At 32.3% G+C, this 24,007-nt stretch overlaps 5 protein-coding genes across 7 annotated transcripts in view; 4 read left to right on the top strand and 1 right to left on the bottom strand.

The window, feature by feature from the left end:
- Positions 1 to 129: 129 nt before the first annotated feature.
- Positions 130 to 3,249, bottom strand: LOC144836231 (uncharacterized). The gene is made up of 4 exons (XM_078691481.1): positions 3,105 to 3,249; positions 2,455 to 2,639; positions 1,314 to 1,508; positions 130 to 810 (listed from the first exon to the last, which is right to left on the bottom strand). The coding sequence occupies exons 1-4, from the start codon at positions 3,196 to 3,198 to the stop codon at positions 283 to 285; spliced, it is 1,002 nt and encodes a 333-aa protein (XP_078547607.1). The 5' UTR covers positions 3,199 to 3,249; the 3' UTR covers positions 130 to 282.
- A 513-nt stretch (positions 3,250 to 3,762) lies between these two features.
- LOC144836230 (vacuolar ATPase assembly protein VMA12-like) lies at positions 3,763 to 5,584 on the top strand. The gene is made up of 6 exons (XM_078691480.1): positions 3,763 to 3,949; positions 4,096 to 4,172; positions 4,368 to 4,457; positions 4,639 to 4,678; positions 4,788 to 4,900; positions 5,098 to 5,584. The coding sequence occupies exons 1-6, from the start codon at positions 3,766 to 3,768 to the stop codon at positions 5,173 to 5,175; spliced, it is 582 nt and encodes a 193-aa protein (XP_078547606.1). The 5' UTR covers positions 3,763 to 3,765; the 3' UTR covers positions 5,176 to 5,584.
- A 505-nt stretch (positions 5,585 to 6,089) lies between these two features.
- On the top strand, positions 6,090 to 10,135 carry LOC144834628 (zinc finger SWIM domain-containing protein 3-like). The gene is made up of 3 exons (XM_078689510.1): positions 6,090 to 6,127; positions 7,030 to 7,360; positions 7,621 to 10,135. Exons 2-3 carry the CDS (start codon positions 7,041 to 7,043, stop codon positions 9,443 to 9,445), a joined length of 2,145 nt encoding a protein of 714 aa, XP_078545636.1. The 5' UTR covers positions 6,090 to 6,127; positions 7,030 to 7,040; the 3' UTR covers positions 9,446 to 10,135.
- A 699-nt stretch (positions 10,136 to 10,834) lies between these two features.
- Positions 10,835 to 17,894, top strand: LOC144836229 (polymerase delta-interacting protein 2-like). The gene is made up of 11 exons (XM_078691479.1): positions 10,835 to 11,012; positions 11,198 to 11,261; positions 11,660 to 11,757; positions 12,290 to 12,401; positions 12,939 to 13,008; positions 13,750 to 13,857; positions 14,385 to 14,521; positions 15,056 to 15,082; positions 15,294 to 15,419; positions 15,824 to 15,903; positions 16,296 to 17,894. Exons 1-11 carry the CDS (start codon positions 10,879 to 10,881, stop codon positions 16,408 to 16,410), a joined length of 1,071 nt encoding a protein of 356 aa, XP_078547605.1. The 5' UTR covers positions 10,835 to 10,878; the 3' UTR covers positions 16,411 to 17,894.
- Positions 17,895 to 18,262: 368 nt separating this feature from the next.
- LOC144834589 (uncharacterized) overlaps positions 18,263 to 24,007 on the top strand; it is a 36,509-nt gene continuing 30,764 nt past the window's right edge. For all 3 annotated transcript variants that reach the window (XM_078689443.1, XM_078689444.1, XM_078689442.1), the window contains exon 1: positions 18,263 to 18,315. In XM_078689443.1, coding sequence (XP_078545569.1) covers positions 18,293 to 18,315 — 23 coding nt within the window. In that variant the 5' untranslated portion in view covers positions 18,263 to 18,292. The remainder of the gene's footprint in view (positions 18,316 to 24,007) is intronic.

Genomic DNA, 24,007 nt, shown 5'->3' with positions numbered 1-24,007 from the left:
AATAGGCATACAACATTATTTAATTGCAATTTAAATTGCAATTTAAATTGCATTAGCATTTAGAACATCAGATGTCGTCAATTGTTCAGGGCTGAGATTTTCGGGATATTTACCAGCCCTCTCAGTACAGGTCTTCTGATAAAGCCTCATAAATAGTACTACAGTACACCATTACAAGCCTCTTTAAATCTCACAAACTGAGCAAAGCTAAAAATGCAAATCCGTTTTTTAACATAAAGATGACGTAAGAAAACACATTCCCACTTCTTTCATCTTATTTCACTATTCATCTTTTTTGTATTTGATAGAACCATCATCACCTTCCTTCTTTTCTTTACCATTACTCTCTTTCGTTCCATCCACATCCTCAACAATGTTCTTGATCATGCCATTTTTACCAAGGAATCCGAAAAGAAAGGCAGTTGCAAAGGATATAGCACAAAGAAGTTGAAAAACGGACAGATACTTCTCAAAAATAGCTGCTGATTGTTCATTTCTATTCCTGCTATCTTCTGAACTCTCCACTGGGCCTCTTTTATGTGGCATCTTTTTGATGTCCTCTTTACTGTAAACTTGTCTTAAGTCTTCCTCTTGGGTGTCCGTTTTGATGTCGTCTTTTACCGTTTCGATCAATGTTTTCTGGTCCTTCAGGTCGTCTGTGTCTGTTGTTCCACAGGGAGTTAAATTACAGCTTTTTCTGAACTTGGGAAGTTTAGAAATATTGCAGTTTCCAGGTCCAACGATCTTTTTGTTAGAAGCCTTGCAAAGTGGTCGTCTGGTCATTACTCCTTCACCACACGTAACCGAACACTAATAAAGCAAAGGTATTAGTATTAGGTACCGTATTTTATATGAAATATGGATAAATTACAATGTGTTTCTAAGCGGAATGTTATCAAAATTATTTGATATGATTTCCATTAGGTTTTCAGCCAATTACACTGACGAGTGAAAATAATAATTCCTTCATTTCATCTAAAACTTTCCTGTAACTGGGCAATTTAATAGGTCGCTTTAAAATTACTACCAGTATAGAGATCTAAGTTGCCGTCCACGTTGTTTAGTCCTATATTTTATAGTAATAAATTGCAATATTAATGTAAAAACATTGTTATCAAAATTAGTATAGGATCGTGTTAAAAATGTCGCGTTTAGTTTATCTTTCTTATCAGATCAGATATTTCTTTTAGCTTTATTTATTTATTATTAAAACTGCAAAATGGCCTATGTATGTATTCATGTTTTTGGGGCAAAATACATCTTTAAGCTATACTTTTTCTTTCATATTTCGTGACTTTTCCTTATTTACTTACATCTGACCATTTTTCTTTTGTCCAACTGTACTTCATACATGGTTGGAAGAACAGTTGTGTGGAGTATCCTCGTAAAGTGACGTTGTTGTCCGTGTGGAACGTCACATTTAGGGTATGCCCCTTGCTGACGTATGGTTCTTGCGGCAGTATGTCTCCGCAGTAACGGTTCTTTCGGTTCACTTCTACCTCACTTATCTAAGAATTAATACATATATTAATTCGATTCTTAATACAGGAATTTAATTAATTCATCCGAGGTTACAATAAGCTTTCGTAAAGGTTGAATAAATGGTCAAAATATAAATAAACTGTAAATAGATTGAGTGAATTGAGTTATTTTGTTTTGTCAAAGATATATGAATTGTCACTTTGACCGAAAACTGAATCGAAAAAAAAATTATTTACCTGAAAAAATGTAATTTAAATTAAATACTTAAATTGTCTGTCAGACAATGTTTTTTGGTTAAAATTAACCGTTTCTTTTTAGTCTTCTTGTAAGTGAAATATATAATATATATTTTTTTATAGAAGTAAATAACTTTATTAAAACTGCAAACTGGCCTATTTAAAGTCTGATTTTATTAATCTTCATTTTTAATGTTTTTAGAGGACAATACATCTTTAATTAAATATATACATTATATTTATTTTAATTAATTAATTTGTTTTTCTTCAACTTGTTATTCATGCTAATGTCTTGCTCTGAGGGTCCTTAATGCTCAGTTTCGACTGTATTGACCACCCTCGTAAAAATAAATATTGTTAAAAAGGAGAAAGATCTAATTCTGTATATGACCATTTTCATGTTTTTCTCACTTGAAATTGTTATGCATTTAACCAAATGTTATATTTGTATCTGAAATTCATCCCTGTTTAAACTGAGCAAGTTGAATGTGATGGTAATTTGATCCGGCCTTTTACCACAATGGAGTGGCTTTGTGGTTATGATGCTTGGCTACCACTCCAAGGGTCCTGGGTTCAAGTCCCGTCACATGTCAGGATTTTTTCTAAGGACAAAATTACAACTCCACTCCCAAAGACTTGTAATAAGACTTTGTTTATGTAGAGCATCTTGTGTATATGTTTGTCTTGTGAACCTCTGAGGGTCCCTAATGATCAGCAATTGCAAAATCATAGTTACCTCTAAATAATCATTTATGCAACGTATCACAGGATTAATTGTGTTTTCAAGAGATAGCTCTAGAAACACTATCGTCACACACCCTGATGGGTTAATAATAACGGTCTTCAAATGCAGATTGTCATCATACCCTCTTGGATATCCTGGTGACTTCATCTCAATTGGTGACGAAATGTAGGTGACATCTTTGAGAAATGTGTTAATAAATAAAGAAAAAATAAATAAAACTTCACTTCATAATCAATGAATTATTACATTAATAAGCAATCGTCACTAGGCCTTTAGAGTCTAGGTCTAGGCCTAGAATTAGTTGTATTCATTATTTTAAAAAAGTTTTCAATAAATGGCATACAAAAACAATTAAAATAAATTCTTTTTCCTGCTGCATGCTATAAAATTCGTAATTGAAACTTTGTGATTAAATAGTGAGTTTTATTTAATTATTAATAAATTAAAATATTGTTCCACCCCCTCGACCTCCTCTGTAGTACCACCACCGTCCGTACTCTCTTATTCCCTGATGAAGGGGATCGGCATATTGGCGCTGCTGCGCTAATGAAGGGTACGTACGTGCGTCGTGTAAAAAAAGAAGAGAAGACATGATCTGAATGTGTTGAGGGGTTTGTCCTATTTTCAGATGATGATTTTACCTTGTTTTGATGACGCGTTTGTTGAGTTGAACAGCAAAGATGTTACTAAAGAAAGAATAAAGTAGAACTGCCGCACCACTATGATGCTCATCATGCTTAATTAGTCTTAATTTAAAAATATATAAATTAAAAATCACTGAATGGCAATCAAATGCGTGTGATAGATATAGCTTCTCTCCCGTCCCCAACGTCGTAACTTTTGCGCACACAGTGCACACATACGCGCTTGTAATTAAGCGCGCGAGTTATTGGCGCGAACCACAGTATTTTAGACGCGAAAAAAATCAGCAAATTTTAAACGATTTTCTTCAACCGCGTTAAGTTCAATCTATTTTTATACCTCCATGGTTCAAGCATGGATATTTAAGGTTTTCCTTTTTTCAAAATCATTTTTAGTCGTTTTTTCTCATTTATTTACGTTTACAATATTTAAAATAAAATACAAGAATTATATTTTTAAATTAACATCAGACAACTGCACCCCGTTTTCCAAGTCACGCTTTCATTTTTATTCAAAATGGTGTCTGGCAATGTATATACTGTATATTATATATAGCCTACTGATGATTGACGTAATCATTCTGTCATATTACGTAACGTCGTACATCGACGATATGATGATGATGTCTTCATTATGTACTTACACGTGATCTTTACCAAAATGGCGACTTCCATAATACTTACGAGCAAAATTCAGAATTTTATAGATAGTATGATATCTGACTTTGCAAAAGATAATTTAAAGGAACAGCTAGACAAATATTCCTCGAAAAATTGTTCTGAGAAAAGTATACCTGCCTCACTTGTGATTAAAGCCTATAAATGTTTTATTGAAAATTCTAAAGGTATGTAGGTAGCCTAGCTTGAATGTCGTGTGGCGGTTGATTTTGTAGTTGTTGAACTTTGTTTATATTGTGTGGACAGTTCGTACCAGTCAATCTTTCTACAGTTCCACAAAGTTAATTTCGTGTCTGCTTCGTTTTCTTTTCAGATAAAGAAAAAATATATCTTCATGAATTATTAGAAGATAGTGATTTATATTATGAACCAATTAAACCACCAGAAAGAGTAAGTAATTAGAATTAACTAATTTTATTTGTTATTTATGTGATAATAAACTAAAATATAATAATTATTAGTAAAAAACAGTATTATTATTATAAAAAAAATTGGGTTTTCTTACTTGCAGTATTAAATTCATAGGAGAAATCCGACTTGAAATTTAAAATTTAAAAAAATTTCTAAATAAAAATTGTTTTGCAGAATCCAGAACTTCTTAAAAGATTAGAAAAATTAAAAGCTCAGCAAGAAAATAGAGATTACCAGCAGATGACAAAAAACGTGAGAGTTGAGGTAATAGAAAATACATTTTTTACGATACCTGGTGACGATATCATCTTCTTACTTAGTGCATAATTTTGTGTGGTTTTAGTCAAAAATTCAGCTGTTGAAAAGTGTATTTAATTTTTAAAACGATGTTTCTAAATATAAATGTTATGTAATTCAAAGTTTATGTATGTTTCTTTATTTTCAGGCATTTGGTGGAAGTATATTGTCTGATGTTGGAAAAGACTGTAAGTAGTACTGTAACCACTATAACCACAAATAAATATAATTTCAGTTTCACATTCACAAAGCTATCAAAATACTGTAATGATATGCGTTTTATAATCTTTCTTGTAGTGCGGTCTACTTCGGCACAGCTTATTGGTGTATTGAATATTCTCCTCACTATTGTTGGAGCTTTTGTTTTTGGGTACATGGCAACATATTACATAGGAAAACCTACACCATATGTAAGTATCTTATAAAGTTAGGTTTATCACCGCATCAATGTATATATAATTGTTTTACCCAAGCATATAAATACAATACAAACTATTTAAATTCTTTTGCCAATAAATTAACTCATTTTATAAGACAGATGATGTAATGTTTTAAGTTTGATGTTAATGATGTTTTTCTGTTTTGATTTTGTCTATTTTTGTTTTAGTGCATTATAACAGGATTTATTATGGCCACTGTAGTTGCTGTTGCTGATGTCTACTTCTTCATCAAATTTGAAGTTTGAACTTTGTTTTAATTCAAGGACCAAATAAGAAGACTGTATATTTACCTCCTGTATACTTGAACATACAAGGACCAAAATAAGAAATACTGTGCCATAAAAATAATATGTATTAGCAATCAATCAATCCATCAAATAATCTTTATTGCAATCAGATTGGAAATATTGGAAATTTACATTTCGAAACCAACTATTATTGTAGTACAGCAGATGAGCTCCAAGAACCAAATTTCCAAACAAATGTCACAACATATATGGATCATAAATCCTTTGGGAAAGTATGAAGCGAGAACATTGTATTGTATAATCTCTGGTGGTATTAATATTTTCTACAAAAGAGTTAATTCAAAATCAAATTATTGTATAAATAACTGTATATTATAACTATTATTTATTAATAAAATATTTTAAAAAAATGTATGGTAAAAGTTTTTTTTTGGACTGATGTACTAAGAAAAGTTGTGAAAAAGTTCTACCACATTCATTTGTTATTGGAATTGGAAATCTTAATCATAGTACTGTGTAATTGTTTGTAGCTATTTTATTTCAACAATATTTTAAGAGGGTGGTCCATCCAGCCAAATCTGATCATTAGGGACCCACACAAAAATATATGACTTCAATTTTTATTAGATAAATTGTAAAAACGAATGTATATACTGTACAATGTTACACAACAATTTTACAATTTAAAAATCTCAATATATGATTTTTTTTCGTTTTTATGAGTTTGTGATTTGTAATGAAAATACATAATTATTTTAATAAATCATGGAGATAGTATGATAGGACCATGAATAAATTAATGCGCGTTTTGTTGGCAAGCATATTGATTGGCTTATTGTTCCCGCCGCCTCATCTATAGCTCGCTCGGAAAAAGGCACGCTATGCACGTATGACGTGTCGATAGCCATTTTGGAAAATCGTCGGACTTCGAGAGTTGTTGATACGGAAGGTAAGTGTTATTATCTGACTTAAAATCATGATTTAATATCATAAAAAGTTAATAACATTAATCGCTATATGATTGTGCCGATGGTTTTGATGATTTTAGGCTCTATGCAAATAGAATTACGCCTTTATTCGTCCAAAAAGCTAATCGTATAGCCTAGTCCACCACCGTCCACTTTCCCACGAGTTGGGCCTAACAAACTGCATCGCGAGGTTTTGAAGTGCGTTTGTTCACAATGTGTTTTGAAAGAGGAAGTGATCCGACCCTGACTATTGAAACTGGCAAACAAACTGGTGTCCGTGTGGATAAAGGGGTCCGTGTGGATAAAGGGATCCGTTCCCAGGGACCTGGTTTGGGACATGATTAATGATTTTCATGGAAGTTTGTCATAATATTTTAATATTTGTTTATGTATTTTATTATATAATCTATTAAAAGTATTATTTTATTTTTTATTTACTATATTATTTATTTTTTACTTCTATTATTTATTACTTCAATTTTCAGAACAATTTAAATCTTTAATTTAACATTATATATTATTATATAGCCCTTTAACTAGGCAGATTACTATAATTAAATTTTTTTTAAATAAAAAAAAGTCACCCTAATTAAAAAAATAGGCCATGACTCCTTAGTGATTCCAAAATTATATGATTATTAATAAAGTCACTGTGCATATAATATAATTTCCTGTTATTCACACAGCCGCTGTGCGTATAGCCTGTCAATTAAGGATAAAAATATAATTATGAATACAAAAATAAAAAATTCTGTATTTCCGGAAATAATAATAATTTTTTCTACTATCAATAAATGTAATAAGTTTTGACATTTTTTGTAATATGGCTACTTGACACCTGAAGTGATAATAATTTAAAATTAACACATTATTTTGAATTCAGATCTTTTCAGGATGACTGAAACAGATACTATCATAGACGAGGCATGTACATCTATTTCTGATGACACCGATCAACCAGCGCCCTCCCTATCAGTTGGCTCCGTGTTCGCTAACTGGGAAGAATTCAAAACTGCCATGGAAGCATACGAAGCTAACGCACACGTTAAACTTATATTTGCAGACACAAGGAAAATAGAAACTGCAAACATTGCATATCGAAGGGAAGATGCTCCCGTGTACGATGCTAAGTTTAAATATGCTTATGCAAGACTTACATGTAAACACCATGGCAAATATCGTAGTAAAGGATCTGGCAAACGGCCCAATCAAAGGTGAGATATCTTTATACTTTATTAGCCTCCATTCCTTCCATTTTGGACAGGAAATTCTTATAACTGTCTGTCTGCCCGTCTCCCAGGGTGCTGATCATGCTCTTATACTGGGACCTCTGGAAGAACAGTCTTGTACTTAAGGGGTCACCCAGTGTAAAGAAAAAGAAATAATATAGCAATCCATATCATCGGTCATGCTGGAGTGCATATCATAGACAAACATTACACCTCTAAACTATCAAAACATTTTTTATTTTCAGGAGTTACAAGACAAATTGTCCAATGCAATTTATACTGAGTGTGGATCGAGCTAAAGATATTATGTACATTCGCAGTGGCAACTTCACACACAATCACCCGACAGACGAAGATGTCGCCAAGCTGTACCCCGAAAATCGTCGGCTCAGCAAGTCCGAAAGGCAGTTCAGTAAAATACTTATGGACATGAAAGTTCCTCAAAAGGTATTTTGTGAAAGGGTGCGCGAAATGAGCCAAAAACCTCTGACGAATAAGGATATCTATAATCTTCAAGCTCAGCTTCGTAAAGAAATGGCAGAAGAGGAGAAGACAGAGGTTCAGTCGTTACTGCATGAACTTCAAGATATAACGGAGAAAGACTCCGGGAGTGAAGTGGTGGTGAACGTGGATGGTAATGGACAGATTCAGGTTGTGTTCTTTCAGACGTCGTACATGAAAGAGGCTTATCTTAAGTTTCCAGAAGTTTGTATCGTAGGAGAGACAGATGACATCAACAGCAATGGGATGATTCTGTGTACAATAATGGTTCAAGATGGCAGTGGAACATTTCTGCCATGTGCTCATTTCTTACTTGCGAAATTAGATGAACCAACTATGGTATCTGCTTTTCAATTGTTTAAACAACCATTAAATGACGAAATATTTAACAAACCATGCTTGTTCATCATAGGAAGTAGCAACTTAGATGTTGCAGTCTTTCAAAACCAGTTTCCAAATGCATCTATTAAACTATGTGAAACACAGATCTTAAAGAAATTTAAGAATGAGACAATGAACATTGAAAACGGCAGTGAAAAACCACGAAGGCAAGGTCAACTATGGACCTTACTACACGCAATGGTGATGTCTAAGACTGAAGCGGAATACGAGGAACTTAGAACGAAAATGCAAGATTTACCATTTGCGAGTGCTTTCAACGAAACATGGCATCAACAGCGCCATCTATGGGTTGGATCATTTAGAAACAAAGATTTGAACTATGGGATTAAGACTGCCAATAATCTTGTAAGCTTCCACGAAAAGGTCAAAGGTGTTGTGAATAGCTCAAGCACGGTGGCAGAATGCGTGAAAGGAATTCTAAAAATGGACAATCAGATGAAATTGGAGGCTAATCGTAAGAAGCTGCAGGCAATGATGACGACATCAGTACCCATTGCCGATAACCCTGATCTAGAAGAACTTACGCAATTGTGTACACGCTACGCTGTAAATTTTCTAGAGAAAGAGCTGACATTTGTAACTTCCCTGAATGTTACACGAAACGAAGTTGGCCAGATAATAATTACTGATGCGATTGGAGATAAACAACTTGAAGATGACAACAAATGTTCCTGTCTTTTCTATACAAATTTCAAATTACCGTGTAAACATATTTTTGCTATGCGTAAATTTCTGGAAAAGAAACTGTTTGACGATAGCATGATTGCAAGTCGATGGAGGAGGGATTACCAACATTCGGAATGTAAAGTTGAGGACATCGATTTTGCCAGCAGTAGTCCAAGTGGAGATAAAAAGAAGAAAAGAGCAAGCACTGGCAATTCTGTTCCTGCACCTCCAGCGGCTAAAAAGGTAAAAAAAATCACCAGGAAGTCTTCAACATCCTCTCAGTCAATGACGCGTGATGAAAAATATGCCAAGTCCACGCTGTTATGCCGACAAATAGCTGGTATTATTAGTGAAGTGCCTCAGCCACAGTATGAAAATAAAATTAAGATTTTAAAAGCACTTTGCACTCACTGGTTAGAAGGGAGTGAGGTTCAGCTCTTGGTCAAATCAACTGCCAATGAGGAAGAAGATGAAGAATCAGCTCAAAATGGAAATGACTAATTTATTTCATTTACGCAATAAAGATTCTTATTATATCTTAAGTTGACCTATATAATATATGTGACTCATATCAGTTCATTTGTAAGTGTTGAGCAACGTGGCAAGGTAAAGAATTCAATCTGAACGTAAAGCTCTGTCTACACTATCAAACTTTATGTTATTGATATGGCATCATCATGTCCATATAAGGGCATGATGATGTCATATCACTACCATATTTGAGCACATCACACTTTAAAAAAAAACTCATTTCATAGTGTAAACAGAGCTTTAGTGATATAAATGAAGGAAGGTTTCACATCTCTGATGCAAAATAAGGCTGTACAGTAATTCTTAGTGAATTGGCAACATGCTATTAATGTTTGAAAAACTTTATGAAAAGTTTTGTTTGGTTTTTTAACTTTCTTCTTCAGTAACAAAATCATTAGAAAATATTTACTTAAAAACCAATTAATAACAAATACAGATGTTAAATTGACACAAAATACAAAGAAGTACTGTATAATGTTTAATCATGGAGGAAATATTCCTCCATGGCTTAATAGTGTTGTGTTATAAAGATAATTTTACTGTAAATATAAATTGATGATAACTTTTTTTAAATGTCAATTTACCAAAAAGTATTGTTTTGCAAATTACAAAGTATTTATAAAGTTGTTTACATATTAAAGTTGTTGCATTACGATGTTATTAACAGTTCCTCACTGTGATATTGAGTTGTATTTCAGATGCATATATACAGGGAAACTAAAGAATATGCTTAAAGATGTATTGTCCCCCAAAAACTTGAAAATGAAGATTAATTAAATCAGACTTTGAATAGGTTATTTTGTAGTTTTAATAAAGTTAATCACTTCCGTAGAAAAAAAACGGGTTTTCACTTATAAAATAACATAATAAATGGTTAAATTCAACCAAAAATCCATTGGCTGGCAGCCAATTTGACCATTTTTTGCTTTAAATTCCAGTTTTTTCAGGTAAATAAATTTTTTTTTTGATCCAATTTTTGGTTGAAGTCAATAACTATTATGTGACATTAAAATGGCATATTCAACAAAAAAAATTATTTTTCAGGGGGACAATACATCTTTAAACGGAAAAAGTTTGAATGAAATGTAAAACCTTTTTTTAATGTTTCAATCGTTTTCATTTCTCAAAGAAGTAAATACTATAAAACATGGTAAAACCGAATTTAGCATGATTTGCAATGTAGATAAAGAATATTTTACAAAGAGTATATGAGTTGTAATGTGAATTATTTCATCTAACTTCACCGTACATCAAGATATAGTACTTCTTTCTGTACTACTATGCATGTATATGGAGAAAATTTAATGTTCATAAGATTACCAGAGGGCGCTCTCTTGATTGAGGTAGGACGTGATGCGTGAAGGAGGAACGAAAGGCTGCTAAACGGCGCTAGCTAGGCCTGGATGACGATGGCAAAAACTTTAAAAAACTGTATTTATTACAGCATAATTAATGCACATTTACGTCAACATCACAATGCTGCATTTCTGTCAATTGGTGGTGTTAATTTACAATGGAACCGTCGATTAGCATCAAGGTAAGCGATGGCTAGGCTAGGCCCTCTCAAACGATGAACTAGACGACTGACTAGGCCCAGCTAGAAAAGTTGTTGTTAGAGGTGCTGCTGCAGCCAGCCATGCCTGGCATGCCCAGCTAGGCTTTAAGCTAAATAACATTACTTTATGTATCTGGTAAAAATATTAATTGTTTATTCTTTTAAAGAAAATTACAAGCAGTAGGTAAGCTGGAAAATCCAAAGCCACAGGGAAAATATCCAACTGGACAGGTTAGATTTTCATTGATTTGTATTTACTAATTAATAAATATCATTGATGGGATATATAATTTCAGATGAATGTAATAATGCATTCAAACAAGCAATTCTCTATCGAAATACAGTAACTATGTGTTACGTTAATTATTAACAGAAGCTTTTTAATAATTAATAGTTTATATTATTTTATATATATATTATTAATAATATTAATTTAAAGGCCAATTACTGAAAAAATGACAATGCTGTGGGTATCAGTGGCTGGATCTCAATTGAGATACAAAAAAAAAAGCGAAAAGCTAAATCAAAACGATAAGTAAAACAGCCAGAAAAGTTAGCAGAGCTTATTATTAATAATATTATATATAATATAGTTTTAACAATTTTTTCTCTTTTAATTTTTGTTTCAGCTCTTTCTTCATAAAGTGTTTGGTTACAGAGGTATTTTGTTATTCCCGTGGCTTGCAAGACTTTATGATAGAGATGTAGGCAATAAAAAGACTGAAAGGTACAGTATGATGTAACAACCAAGGATGTAGTTGTGTTAAGAAGAGGTCGATGAACTTACCCAAGTTTATATTAAAGCCTTTTGTCTGATTTGAATCTTTCTTTGTCTTTTATAACTTTTTTTAACTTGGCAGAAATTTTAAAAAATGAAATAAATATTGAAATACAAATTATAGATAATATGAAAATAAATTGCCTATAACTAAATTTCTGATTACCCAAAGTTAATAATAAATGCAAACTATATATTAGTGTAAAGCTCTGTCTACATTATCAAACTAGTTTGACAAAAAAAGTATGATGTGCCCAAATATGGTAGTAATGTGCTTATATATGGTAGTAATATGACATCATCATGTCCATATATGGGCACATCACATTTTGTTGTCACATAAAGTTTGATAGTGTAGACAGAGCTTAAGATAAAAAAGTTTTACATGAGCATGAACACTGGTATCAGAGACATATTTTTACAACAATCAATGTACTGTATTATATTTTTTTATCATTGTGTGTTTGTTTTCTGTATTTAGTCCACAGAATGAAATTGATGGTGAACACATTGATAGCAGTAACAAGGAGGTCCAGGGAAAGACACAGACATACTATCAAGTTCTCATTGATTCTAGGGATTGTCCATTCATTGTAAGTCTTCATTTTCCATTGCAAGAATTTGTTATTTTTATAACAATCCAAAAGCAAATTACTGAAAAAAATGAAAATTCTACATCTCTAACAATAACAACCAGAAATATTTGTCGGAAAACACTATTTCTCTGTCTATGACTGTATAAAATAAAGTGGTTGGTTAAAAATCTCAAGGAATGGGAATCGGCACTAGTATGCTAACTATCCTTCTTAAAGGCGGCAATCCCGTTCACAAGACAAACATATACGCAAGATGCTCTACATTAATCTTATCAGTAGTTTAGGCAAATTGCCAAGGATAACCATAAACTAATTCCTTCACTATCCTTCTTAAAGGTGGAAATCCCGTTCACAAGACAAACATATACACAAGATGCCCTACACTAATCATTAGTCTTATAAGTCTGTAGGAGTGGAGTTGTAATTTGTCTTGTTGATATTATATTATTTCTAGCGTACACACACTTTCAATTGGAAAATGTAACCTATATATTCTTTATACAGTATTTTATAGTATTTTATTTAATTTTTCAGAGAGCTCAAACAGAAGCAGTAACGTTCCTTGGAAATCAAGACAACAACAGGTCTTTATATGCCATACCAGGTACTGCTCATTTACTTTCTTTAGATTGAATAATTTTACCTTTTTACTTATAAAGCTCTGTCTACGCTATCAAACTTTATGTTTAAAAAAATGTGATATGCCATGTGGACATGATGATGTCATATCACTACCATATTTAAGCATATCACTACCATATTTGGGCACATCACACTTTTTTTGTTAAACTTGTCTGATAGTGTAGACAGAGCATTACAACTGTAAAGCTGATTTAAGTGTATTCCCAAAATGTTTATGCAAATTTACTATTTGCTTTGTGATCAGACAAACCACTAAACTTTACCCCAATGTGTTGTCCTAACTTCTAAAAGAGTTTTAGAAGATTTTGTAAAAGCATAGCCAATAGAGGGTGCTATAATGATTTTAAAATATTTCAGTATACTATTAAATCTATAGAGGGTGCTATTTAAAAATATTTAGACATTAGATATTTATGCATCTATAGTAAACATTACCTTATTCAGATTATAAAACCATTGGCAAAAAAGATAGGCTGCTGTAATACTTTAAATACACATTCAACTATAAAGGGCACTGATATAAAACTATAACATCAACATAGGGCAAAACACTGAGCATTTATTGGAGGTCAGTATTTTATTGGCACTCACTTTAGAATCAGTGGCATACACCTTTTTGTGGTGTGCAGAAATACCAATGCACTATTTTCTATGCCTTAATAACCTCAATGTTTGTTATAATTTTAGCATGTTATTTTCACAGGATTAGACTATGTTGCCCATGAAGATATTTTACCATACTCATCGGCAGATAAAACTCCACTGCAACATGAGCTGTTTGATAAGTTTCTGGAATTAAAATCAGGACAAGGTATGGTATTAACTGTGTAACTGTTATTGCACATCTATAAACTAATCTGCTTACAGGAGAAATAAAAAGCCGTCGAATACAAAAATACATAAACATAACACAGAACAATAAAACCATGTGTAGGCCTACAATAGTATTGATATTTTCTATGAATATTTTAAAATGTACAAAAAGAAATGACATCATAACAAGATACTTTATAATATTATTGATAGGTTTATAATAATGATTATAACAAAATATTTAAATCTTCAATTTACATCACAAAAGTATACTGTAGTACAATATTATTTCTTTTTTTTATTCAGAGACTTTATTCAACAATATTTTCTATATATGCATACCTTATTTGAAATGTAATGCTTACAGTACACAACATCCATTAAATACTTAAAAACAGTTTTGTTAACATATTAACACAAATCATTTCCTATAAAGTTCTTCTTGATTTCCCTGTTCCAAACTTCTATAATATGTTTTAAGTTCCCATTGCAACTCAGAAATGTTATTTCTGTTTATTTTGTCAGAACCACCTTTTGTAGCAAAAGATACTCTTAAAGCCTGGCAGGAAAAGAACCACCCTTGGTTAGAGTTGTCAGACGTCCACCGTGAAACGACAGAGAATGTACGGGTCACTGTCATACCTTTTTACATGGGTACTAGGGTAAGAAGAAGTTTTTATTAACAACATTATTTAAAAAGAAAAACATGATGAATGATCATCTCATGTCTCATCTCTAATTGAACTAAAGCTCTGTCTACACTGTGATGTGCCCATATATGGACATGATGATGTCATATCACTACCATATTTGAGCATATCACTACCATATTTGAGCATATCACTACCATATTTGTCATACCTTTTTACATGGGTACTAGGGTAAGAAGAAGTTCTTATTAGCAACATTATTTATTTAATAAAGAAAAACATGAGGAATGATCATCTCATGTCTCATCTCTAATTGAGCTAAAGCTTTGTCTACACTATCAAACTTTATGTGATAAAAAAATGTGATGTGCCCATATATGGACCTGATGATGTCATATCACTACCATATTTGAGCATATCACTACCATATTTGGGCACATCACACTTTTTTTGTCAAACTAGTTTGATAGTGTAGACAAAGCTTTAGACTCATCAAATATTTAAATAATATGCTTATTAATGGTACTATAATTCAATTTGTTGTAGGTTTCAGAGGATTCCAGTGTATACTGGGTAAGTCACATACTTACAACCAATTTATATGTTTCAGTTTACTTTATCCTTTATGGATTCATATAGCCCCATTAATGAAAACATATTAATTTGGTGTTTTGTCATACACAATGCTTAAAAAAATTGTAAATGATCTTTTGGTAGCTTAACCCTCATACTGATTACACAATGCAATTCGTAAGTATATCTGATCAACCTTTGTTTTCCCTAGTGGAGGTACTGTATTCGGCTTGAGAACCTAGGTAAAGAAACTGTTCAGTTACGAGAGCGACACTGGAGGATATTCAGCTTATCAGGCACATTAGAAACTGTGAGAGGAAGAGGGGTTGTTGGCCAGGTGAGTTTTAGATAGGAAGCTTTTGTTTCTAGTGCGAGCCACAGTTGTTATTGTTATAAATGCGTATGGCTTCTGCTCTAGGCCTACTGACAGCCAGTCATAATATGTCTAGTCCAGGCCATCAGTGCCTGTAACATGCATTAGCCTTCGAGGCCTACAAGCACATACTTTTGACCACACCGCTCATGGATTCTGTGCGATGTGTAAATGGGATAAGCTACACAGTTTTGCGCTTACCTTTACTGTACTGTGTAAATTAGCCTTTATGAATCGTGATATCACTAGCTAATTACCATCTCTGCAATTGTTGATAGCTACCACAACTACACCAATTTCCATCTCCTGCTAATTTATTAAGTAAAGTCTGTGGACAAAACTCATGATACATGTCTGTCTTGTTACAGGAACCTATTTTATCTAAAGAACAGCCAGCATTTCAGTACAGTAGCCATGTATCATTACAAGCACCAAGTGGACATATGTGGTGAGTAGTGCGTAATTGTCTACCAAGTCTTAAGCTCTGTCTAAATATGGTAGTGATATGCTTAAATATGGTAGTGATATGCTTAAATATGGTAGTGATATGACATCATCATGTCCATATATGGGCACATCACATTTTTTTTTTTTGGTGACATAAAGTTGATAGTGTAGACAGGGCTTTAAGATCTGTCAAAAAAGTGTGATGTGCCCAAATATTCATTAACCTGTTTCATAATGACACAATAGTAGTTAGCCTAAATAACAAGCCTCCCTGAAACAAAAGCTTAGGGCACTTATTTAGCCAGGTACAGTTACAGTAGCATATGACATATCATGGTGTCTTAGAATAGCTATGAAAAAGATAATGAAACTTCTGTTTTGTTTTTTCCACAGGGGCACATTCCGTATGGAACGAAATGATGGATATTCCTTCGATTGCCGTATACCACCATTCACGCTGGAAAGTAAACAAAGTGAAACAAATAATCCGCATGGATTCTTTGGATAATCCTAAAAATCAAATTCTTCCATGAAATGATATGTGCAATATAATCAAATTGTTGATTTTTTGCGGCTGATTATTTAAAACACTGTCAACTCACAGACTGTCCCAAAATATAGTTTTTGGAAATTTGTGTTTTGGAAAGGGTTTTCTGGTTTGAACGAGTTGACTATTTCAATTTTCTGAAATCATATATATCATATATCATTTATTTCACCTGAAATTAGGAAAAGGAGCAGAGGAAAATGTAAAACAATGAAGCAGAATCACCTAAAGAAATAACAATTGAGAGGCTCTCCACATTGAAATATCACATCGCGTGGAGTTGCATGATACTTATTTCCAAATTTAAAATTTAAGGTCTAGAATTTTATACAGGGTGAACAAAAGTAGTATAAATACTGGAGTGTACAATAAAAATGTATTTAAAATAATTTTGTTAGACTAAGACATTTTGATCCAAGAATTCATACTAGGATGATTATGAACAAGGATAAATACATGTTTTCTACAGAAAACAAAATAAATGTATGTTTGGTCCTAGTATAAACAGGCCTTTAAGCTAGTACAACCATTTAAAGTTGTTTTATTATCCGCACATTGAAAGAATTTAAGTTTAAAGCAATGTCTACACTATCAAACTAGTTTGACAAAAAGAAGTGTGATGTGCCCAAATATGGTAGTGATATGCCTAAATATGGTAGTGATATGCCGAATTTGGTAGTGATATGACATCATCATGTCCATATATGGGCACATCACATTTTTTTGTCACATAAAGTTTGATAGTGTAGACAGAGATTAAGGTTTATATCAAAAGAAGTGAACACCATGTACAATATGCTGAACCTAAGCATCTGTTGATAATATATTGTAGAAAATATTTATTGAGGTTGCAATCTGAATACAGTGATATATTTAAAAATAATTTAGAAATTGTGACCTATATAATCAAAAGCATTTAAATTGAGGAGAATGATTTGATTAAAAATATGACTGACTATCTCTCACTATGCAACACATTTTTTGTTTTCTCTTGCAAATATAAATTGTAGTTTCGTCTTTAATAAACTTTTTTTAACATTATGGTTGAGTTGCCAATATTTGTTGATGGTGGTACTAGTAGGAGGCTTATCTATTATCTCCTAGATTACTACTACCACCCAGAACCATTACCTCTAGGTCACCACCAAGTTCAGTGCTTGAGAAGGAATTAGTTTAAAACTAAAAAACTATGTAATAACTAACGAAACTTAGTTTATAATTTTACCCCGGATTGAAAACAATTTTTATTTTATACCGGAAACTTATTAGTTTGATGAGTAAGAAGAAGTGCCTTGATTGTGCAACCTCAAAATAGTCCCCAATAGGCTTAAATGCGAGAGAAGATTTCTAAAAAATAATAGTTGAATAACTGCATGATTTAACCCTATTGTGAAATATCATGAATTTTACCTTAAAAATGTTAAAAATAAAAAAGTTCAAATGTATTTGTTTTTCATTTATTTTTGTTCTTGTCAACATGAGGTTATTAAAAAATCTATGAAAGAAAATGCATATTTCATTTTTGTTTTAAATGAAAATGAAATTTAAAAATGAAAGTAGGCCCTCTATCCTCGGGACACAGAACTGAAACTTTTTAGTTTAGAAGTAGGGGTCTTACCGACGTGTATGCAAATTAAAAGAAAAGTATTTATGTAAAACTATTAAAACTATAACATTTTCCATGAATCAAAGAAACAAATAACAATGTGAACAAAGAACTCAACATAAGTCGCATCCCCATTGATGATCGCAAGGGCATTCACCTCAAAACAACGCCGTGTGACGTCATCATTTTTAGACGAAAAGATGGCCGCCGAATTTTTTCGTGAACGCATTTGATGAAATGTCCAGGCCGCCAAAGGACAGGTAATACTTCTTTTAAACATATATTAAACATGCACAATAAGTTATATAATTATTTATTAATTGTGTGGTTACATATTCAATGCATTATTTGCATAATATTTTAAGGTAAAATTGAATTTTTCCATTGCATATCCAGCCACCCTATCAGTATCATCGATGTGATTAGTCCATCGAGAGGACTGTTTGTGGTGGTCCGATAAGAAAACGTACATTAATATTTAATTTAGAGGCCTAGCATTTTCTAGCATCAAAATCATTTTATGTTGTTTAGTACATAACCACCTCTTACTAAATAGAGACATGCACATGTAATATTTAAACCTGTGTAAAACCAGAGATTAGCTCAAAGAAAGGTGTAGAAATGAATAGTGTTTTTTTGTTTATTTTAATTTACCATCCTGATACCATTTTTCTCAAAAAGTGTGTTAATAACCTGACCCTGCGTGATACACCACCTGGCTGCATGAACATGATATTCTGCAGCAGTTTATTTAGGCTAGCTTCAGGCCTAGCATGTAAAAGGTTGTGTAAATCTGAGAATCTAGGCCTAATTATATAAAAATGGATATTTTCCCATATTTTCACTGCATACATTTGAAAATGAACATGAACTATGATGCCTATGCCTATAAATAAGTACATTTATAAATAAATAAATTATTTGGCTCTACTAACATGTTTAAGGGTAACAAATTTGTTTTTTAATGAGTTATTTTATAATTGTGTTTTTTTAAAGCATGCAAAACATACTGTTCATATTCAAAAGTTTGAATTTTATAAATTGTACCTATTTATTTTTGTATTTTAAAAAAGTCTTTTTGTTGAGTCAGCATTATTATATACTTAGTGGGATTATTATTAATTTATAGTGGGAATCAGTGTTTTGATTCTGAATGATTGATGATTCATACCCACTTGGAAGGAGACACAACGCGTCTCTTCTTCCTTTACTACTAACAGTATATAATCCATTTTCATTTCTGTTTTCTTTCATAAATTTTGATTTAGGCTTTACCCTTCATTGCCAACTACTGTAGACCACTGTGCTATAATATTGATATTTTACTAGCAAAGTGGCTTGACAGTAGGCACATAAAATTGCCAAGCCCACTAGATTTTACTAGATATTATACACAGGACTGGAACTACCTTTAAATTTAGTCTACACGAAAATCAAAATTGTATAATATTTTATGAGAATGGTGTTCACGCCTTGAATAATGCAATGTCTACACTATCAAACTTTATGTGACAAAAAAATGTGATGTGACCATATATGGACATGATGATGTCATATCACTACCATATTTGGGCATATCACTATCATATTTGGGCACATCACACTTTTTTGTCACATAGTTTGATAGTGTAAACAGAGCTTAAGACAGATTTTACAACATTTATACTGGGTTTAAGCCTATCACGTAACTACAACAATGTATTATTTTCTTCGTCTTTTAATTTTGGAATAAATTAGTTGTTGTATAATTTTCTGTGAGGTACTGTAAAAGCTGTCATTACTACCATCTGTCCAGTATCCATCAAATGGAATATGAGCAGTTACTCTAGAGAGTAACATAATATACTTAAGAATATTACACTTGAAAGACTATGTTAAAGTGCACAATACAAAATCTGAAATCAAATACTATTCATATTTATATTTAATTCCAGGTTTGTATTTAAATTATAATATATGTGACTTTGTTGATGTACTGTTCTGTAATTTAACTTGGTTTTTATTTGCTATATTTTTGGGGATTTTTTTCTGTTATACTAAAGCTCTGTCTACACTATCAAACTAGTTTGACAAAATTAGTGTAATGTGCCAAAATATGGTAGTGATATGATGTCATTGTGTCTGTATATGGGCACATCACATTTTTTTGTCTCATAAAGTTTAATAGTGACTGACAGAGCTTAATAGAGGATCGATGATGTTAGTTTTTTAGTTATCCGCTTGGTATACCAAGCGGATAACTCCTTGTAATTGTATGAGATCAATATTTTTTTTCTGTATTATTAGTTATCCGCTTGGTATACCAAGCGGATAACTCCTTGTAATTGTATGAGATCAATATTTTTTGGTTATCCGCAACTTAGTTGCGGATAACCCATGTGATTGTAAATATCTTTTTTTTCATCTTCTTCTTTGTTATTCTTCTTTCTTTCCCGGATTTTTGTGCGTCGCATATCCCCTATTGCTTGTGAATATATCTTTTGTATAACTTTGTCATTATATGGACATTTACCTGAAGTTGTGCACCTCCATATTTTTAATGACGTTAGAGTCGCGCAGCGTAAGTTACGCGCAATTTTATGAATTTCAATGATTGGTCATAGATTATAAACCAAAAGTCATTTTGTATTGACACTTGGTAAAAATTTAAGTCATATCAAGGGCAAACTTTCTATGGATTAAAAATGGCATGTTTTACAAGAAGTTACGCGCGCACGCGCATTTAAAGTTTCAAAATGCGCAAAATTAATTTCTAATCAACTTTCTACGCTGATCATAACATTTTGAGCATGTCAAAAATTCCCGCACGCGCGAAAAAAATTACGCGTAAGGTGCGCACGGAGTACGAAAATCATGTTTTTTTCTCTTGAATTATGATTTTACAGCCTTTCCTAGTCATTTTAAAAAAGATTGACATAATTTCAAATTAAAATGATGTCATACGAACACGTTGATTTAGACCATTTGCGCGCGTTTTAGTTGCAAAAGTGACAAAATTTTGTCAAAATTATGCCTATTTTGAATCTATTATAGCTCCTCAGGATCAACCGTTACCCCCAATTTTTTTAATTTAATATAGAAGCAGATATGTTGTAGATATGAATTCATGCAGAATCTTTACCCCTCGGATGTTATGACGTCATCGTATGGCCACACGAATGTAAAATATTGGATTTTTTACTGTTTCGTTATTGCTCATTACATTAAATAGAGCGCATCTCGCTTATACGTATTCCATTTCCTCATATATTTTAAAACTGTCTAGGACAATCAACTATCTTTCGCATGAGTTAAAAATATTTTAATTTTTATGACGTCATCATGTCTAAAAATGTAAATAACGTGGGTCACCTATTTTTATCTTTACAGTAAATTTCAATCTGTTATAACTCGTCAGAATAACAAGTGATAATCATGATTAAAACGTTTTCTGGAAGCTATTGGATTGTAGATACAAATTCATGTAAATATTTTGCCAATCAGATGTTGTGACGTCATCATATGGCCAGTTGAATTCAAAAAGTCATATTTTCATCTCTTGCGTAAAAGTTCATTGCGTTTAAACGAGAGCGCATCTCACTTTTACGTGCTCAAAATTCTTCAAATTTGTTTTAATGTAATTATTTAGATAATTATCTTCAAAAATTGTTATCTTTATATGTCAATTTGATGACGTCATCTTGTTAATAATTGGATTTAAAAGATGGGTCTCGTAATTGCGTCTATGCTGCACTGTATATAACATACAATGTATTCTGTAAATACTGTAATATGCTGTATGCTACAAAATAGGTACAATTCAGCACTGTAAACATATTTAATTCATGTCATAGGATGGCATAATAATTGTCGGCGTTCATATATTTTAAACGTATGTGCATGTTGCGTTTGCGCGGATAACCCGAACTCGTCAAAGTGACGAGTTCAAATCTAGTTTTCTGTATTATTCTTCTTTCCTTCCTTCCTTTTTGTGAGTCGTGTTCCTCTAAAATGTGTAAACATAACATTTCATAACTTTGACAACATATGGGCATTTACGTGAAGTTGTGCACCTCCTATTTTTGAATGACGTCATAGTTGCGCAACGTGACTTATGCGCAATTTTATGAATTTCAATGATTGATCATAGATTAAAAACCAAAAGTCATTTAGTATTGACACTTTGACAAAATTTAAGTCATATCAGGGGCAAACTTTCTACGGATTAAAAATGGCATGTTTGACAAGAAGTTACGCGCACACGCGCATTTAAAATTTCAAAATGCGCAAAATTAATTTCTAATCAACTTTTTACGCGTTTCTTGTCATTTTGAGCATGTCAAAAATTCCCACGGGCGCGCAATTTTTTATGCGCGCGGTGCGCACATAGCGTTAAAAACATATTTTTTTCTCTTGAATTATATTTTTCAAGCCTTTCCCAGTGATTTTGAAAACAATTTAGACCTTTTCCAGTTTAAATAACGCCATACGAACACGTTGAATTAGACAATTCGTGCGCGTTTTTTATGAAAAAGCTTAAAAAATCGTCAAAATTATGTCTTTTTTTAAACAGTCATAGTTTCTAAAGTAAACCGTTAACCGTTTATTTTTATTACAAAATCTAGAAGTTGATGAGTTGTAGATATCGGATCATGCATCAATAAGGCTAAAAAAACATTGTGACGTCATCGTATGGCCACACGAATGTAAAATATAGGATTTTTGTCTCTTTCGTTATTGCTCATCACATTCAATGGAGCGCATCGCGCTTATCTGTATTCCTTTTTCTCCTACATTTATATATTGTGTAGGTCAATCAACTTTCTTTAGCATGAGATAAAAATATTTTAATTTTTATGACGTCATCATGCCTAAAAATTTTAATTACGTGGGTCATTAATTTCATCTTTACAGTAAATTTTAATCTGTAATAGCTCGTAAGAATAAAATGTGATAATCACGATTAAAACGTTTTCTGGAAGCTATTGGATTGTAGATACGAATTCATGTAAACATTTTGCCAATCGGATGTTGTGACGTCATCATATGGCCAGTTGAATAAAAAAAGTCGTATTTTCATATTTTGCGTAATAGTTCATCACATTTAAAAGGGTGCGCATCTATATTTTACGTATTCAAATTTCTTCTAAACGTTAATATGTTGTTCCTGAGATAATTTCCTTCAGAAATTGCTATCTAAGTGTTTCATTTTGATACCGTCGCCATGTTAAAAATTGGAATAAATGGCGGGTCCCGTAATTTCACCTATTCTACACTGTATGTAATATGTATACAGCTTATACTGTTTGCATGTATATACTATATGACACAAAATTCAGCACTAACAGCATGTCATATTCTTCAGTTCTTGTCATAATGCCATAATCTTTATCTGTGTGCAATATTCCAACGTATGACGTGCACGTGGCGTTTGTCGTGGTGCGGATAACTAACTCGTCAAAGTGACGAGTTTCATGTCTAGTTTTATTGGGGTTTTTTCATTACATATTTATTCAGAGAAGTGTGTGTAATCTCATCCTCCTCGTATTCACATCATATTAGGAATTTTAAACAGTTAAAACTATTTACCGAATACTGTAGCTTACCTCGAAACTACAGTATGTGCCTTAACAATACATCAATTTGCCAAGCATTTCAGGAATTGCAAATTATAATGGCCCCATCAAACTACACATTGTATCATCATCCAAATTAATTTTTAGGAAAGAGAAAACTACCATAATATTGTAATAATTATTTCAAACTAATTGCATATTTTTAGGGATATTTTAAAGCCTTCATTTTCCAGATGGAATGTATTTCTTACCCAGGGACTATTTGACAGGAAATAATGACTAAATCCCACCAATCAACCATCAAATGTCTTTGTATGTTTTTATTTAAACCTAGACGTAATTTGCATAGTGCACCATTACTAAGATTCATCATTCCTTTGAGACCCTGTCTACATTT

The sequence above is a fragment of the Antedon bifida genome, chromosome 2, assembly GCF_963402885.1.
Source record: "Antedon bifida chromosome 2, ecAntBifi1.1, whole genome shotgun sequence".
In the NCBI taxonomy this organism is placed as follows: domain Eukaryota; kingdom Metazoa; phylum Echinodermata; class Crinoidea; order Comatulida; family Antedonidae; genus Antedon; species Antedon bifida.
Note: the sequence above shows the minus strand (reverse complement) of the source record. Positions and strands in the feature narration are given on the sequence as shown.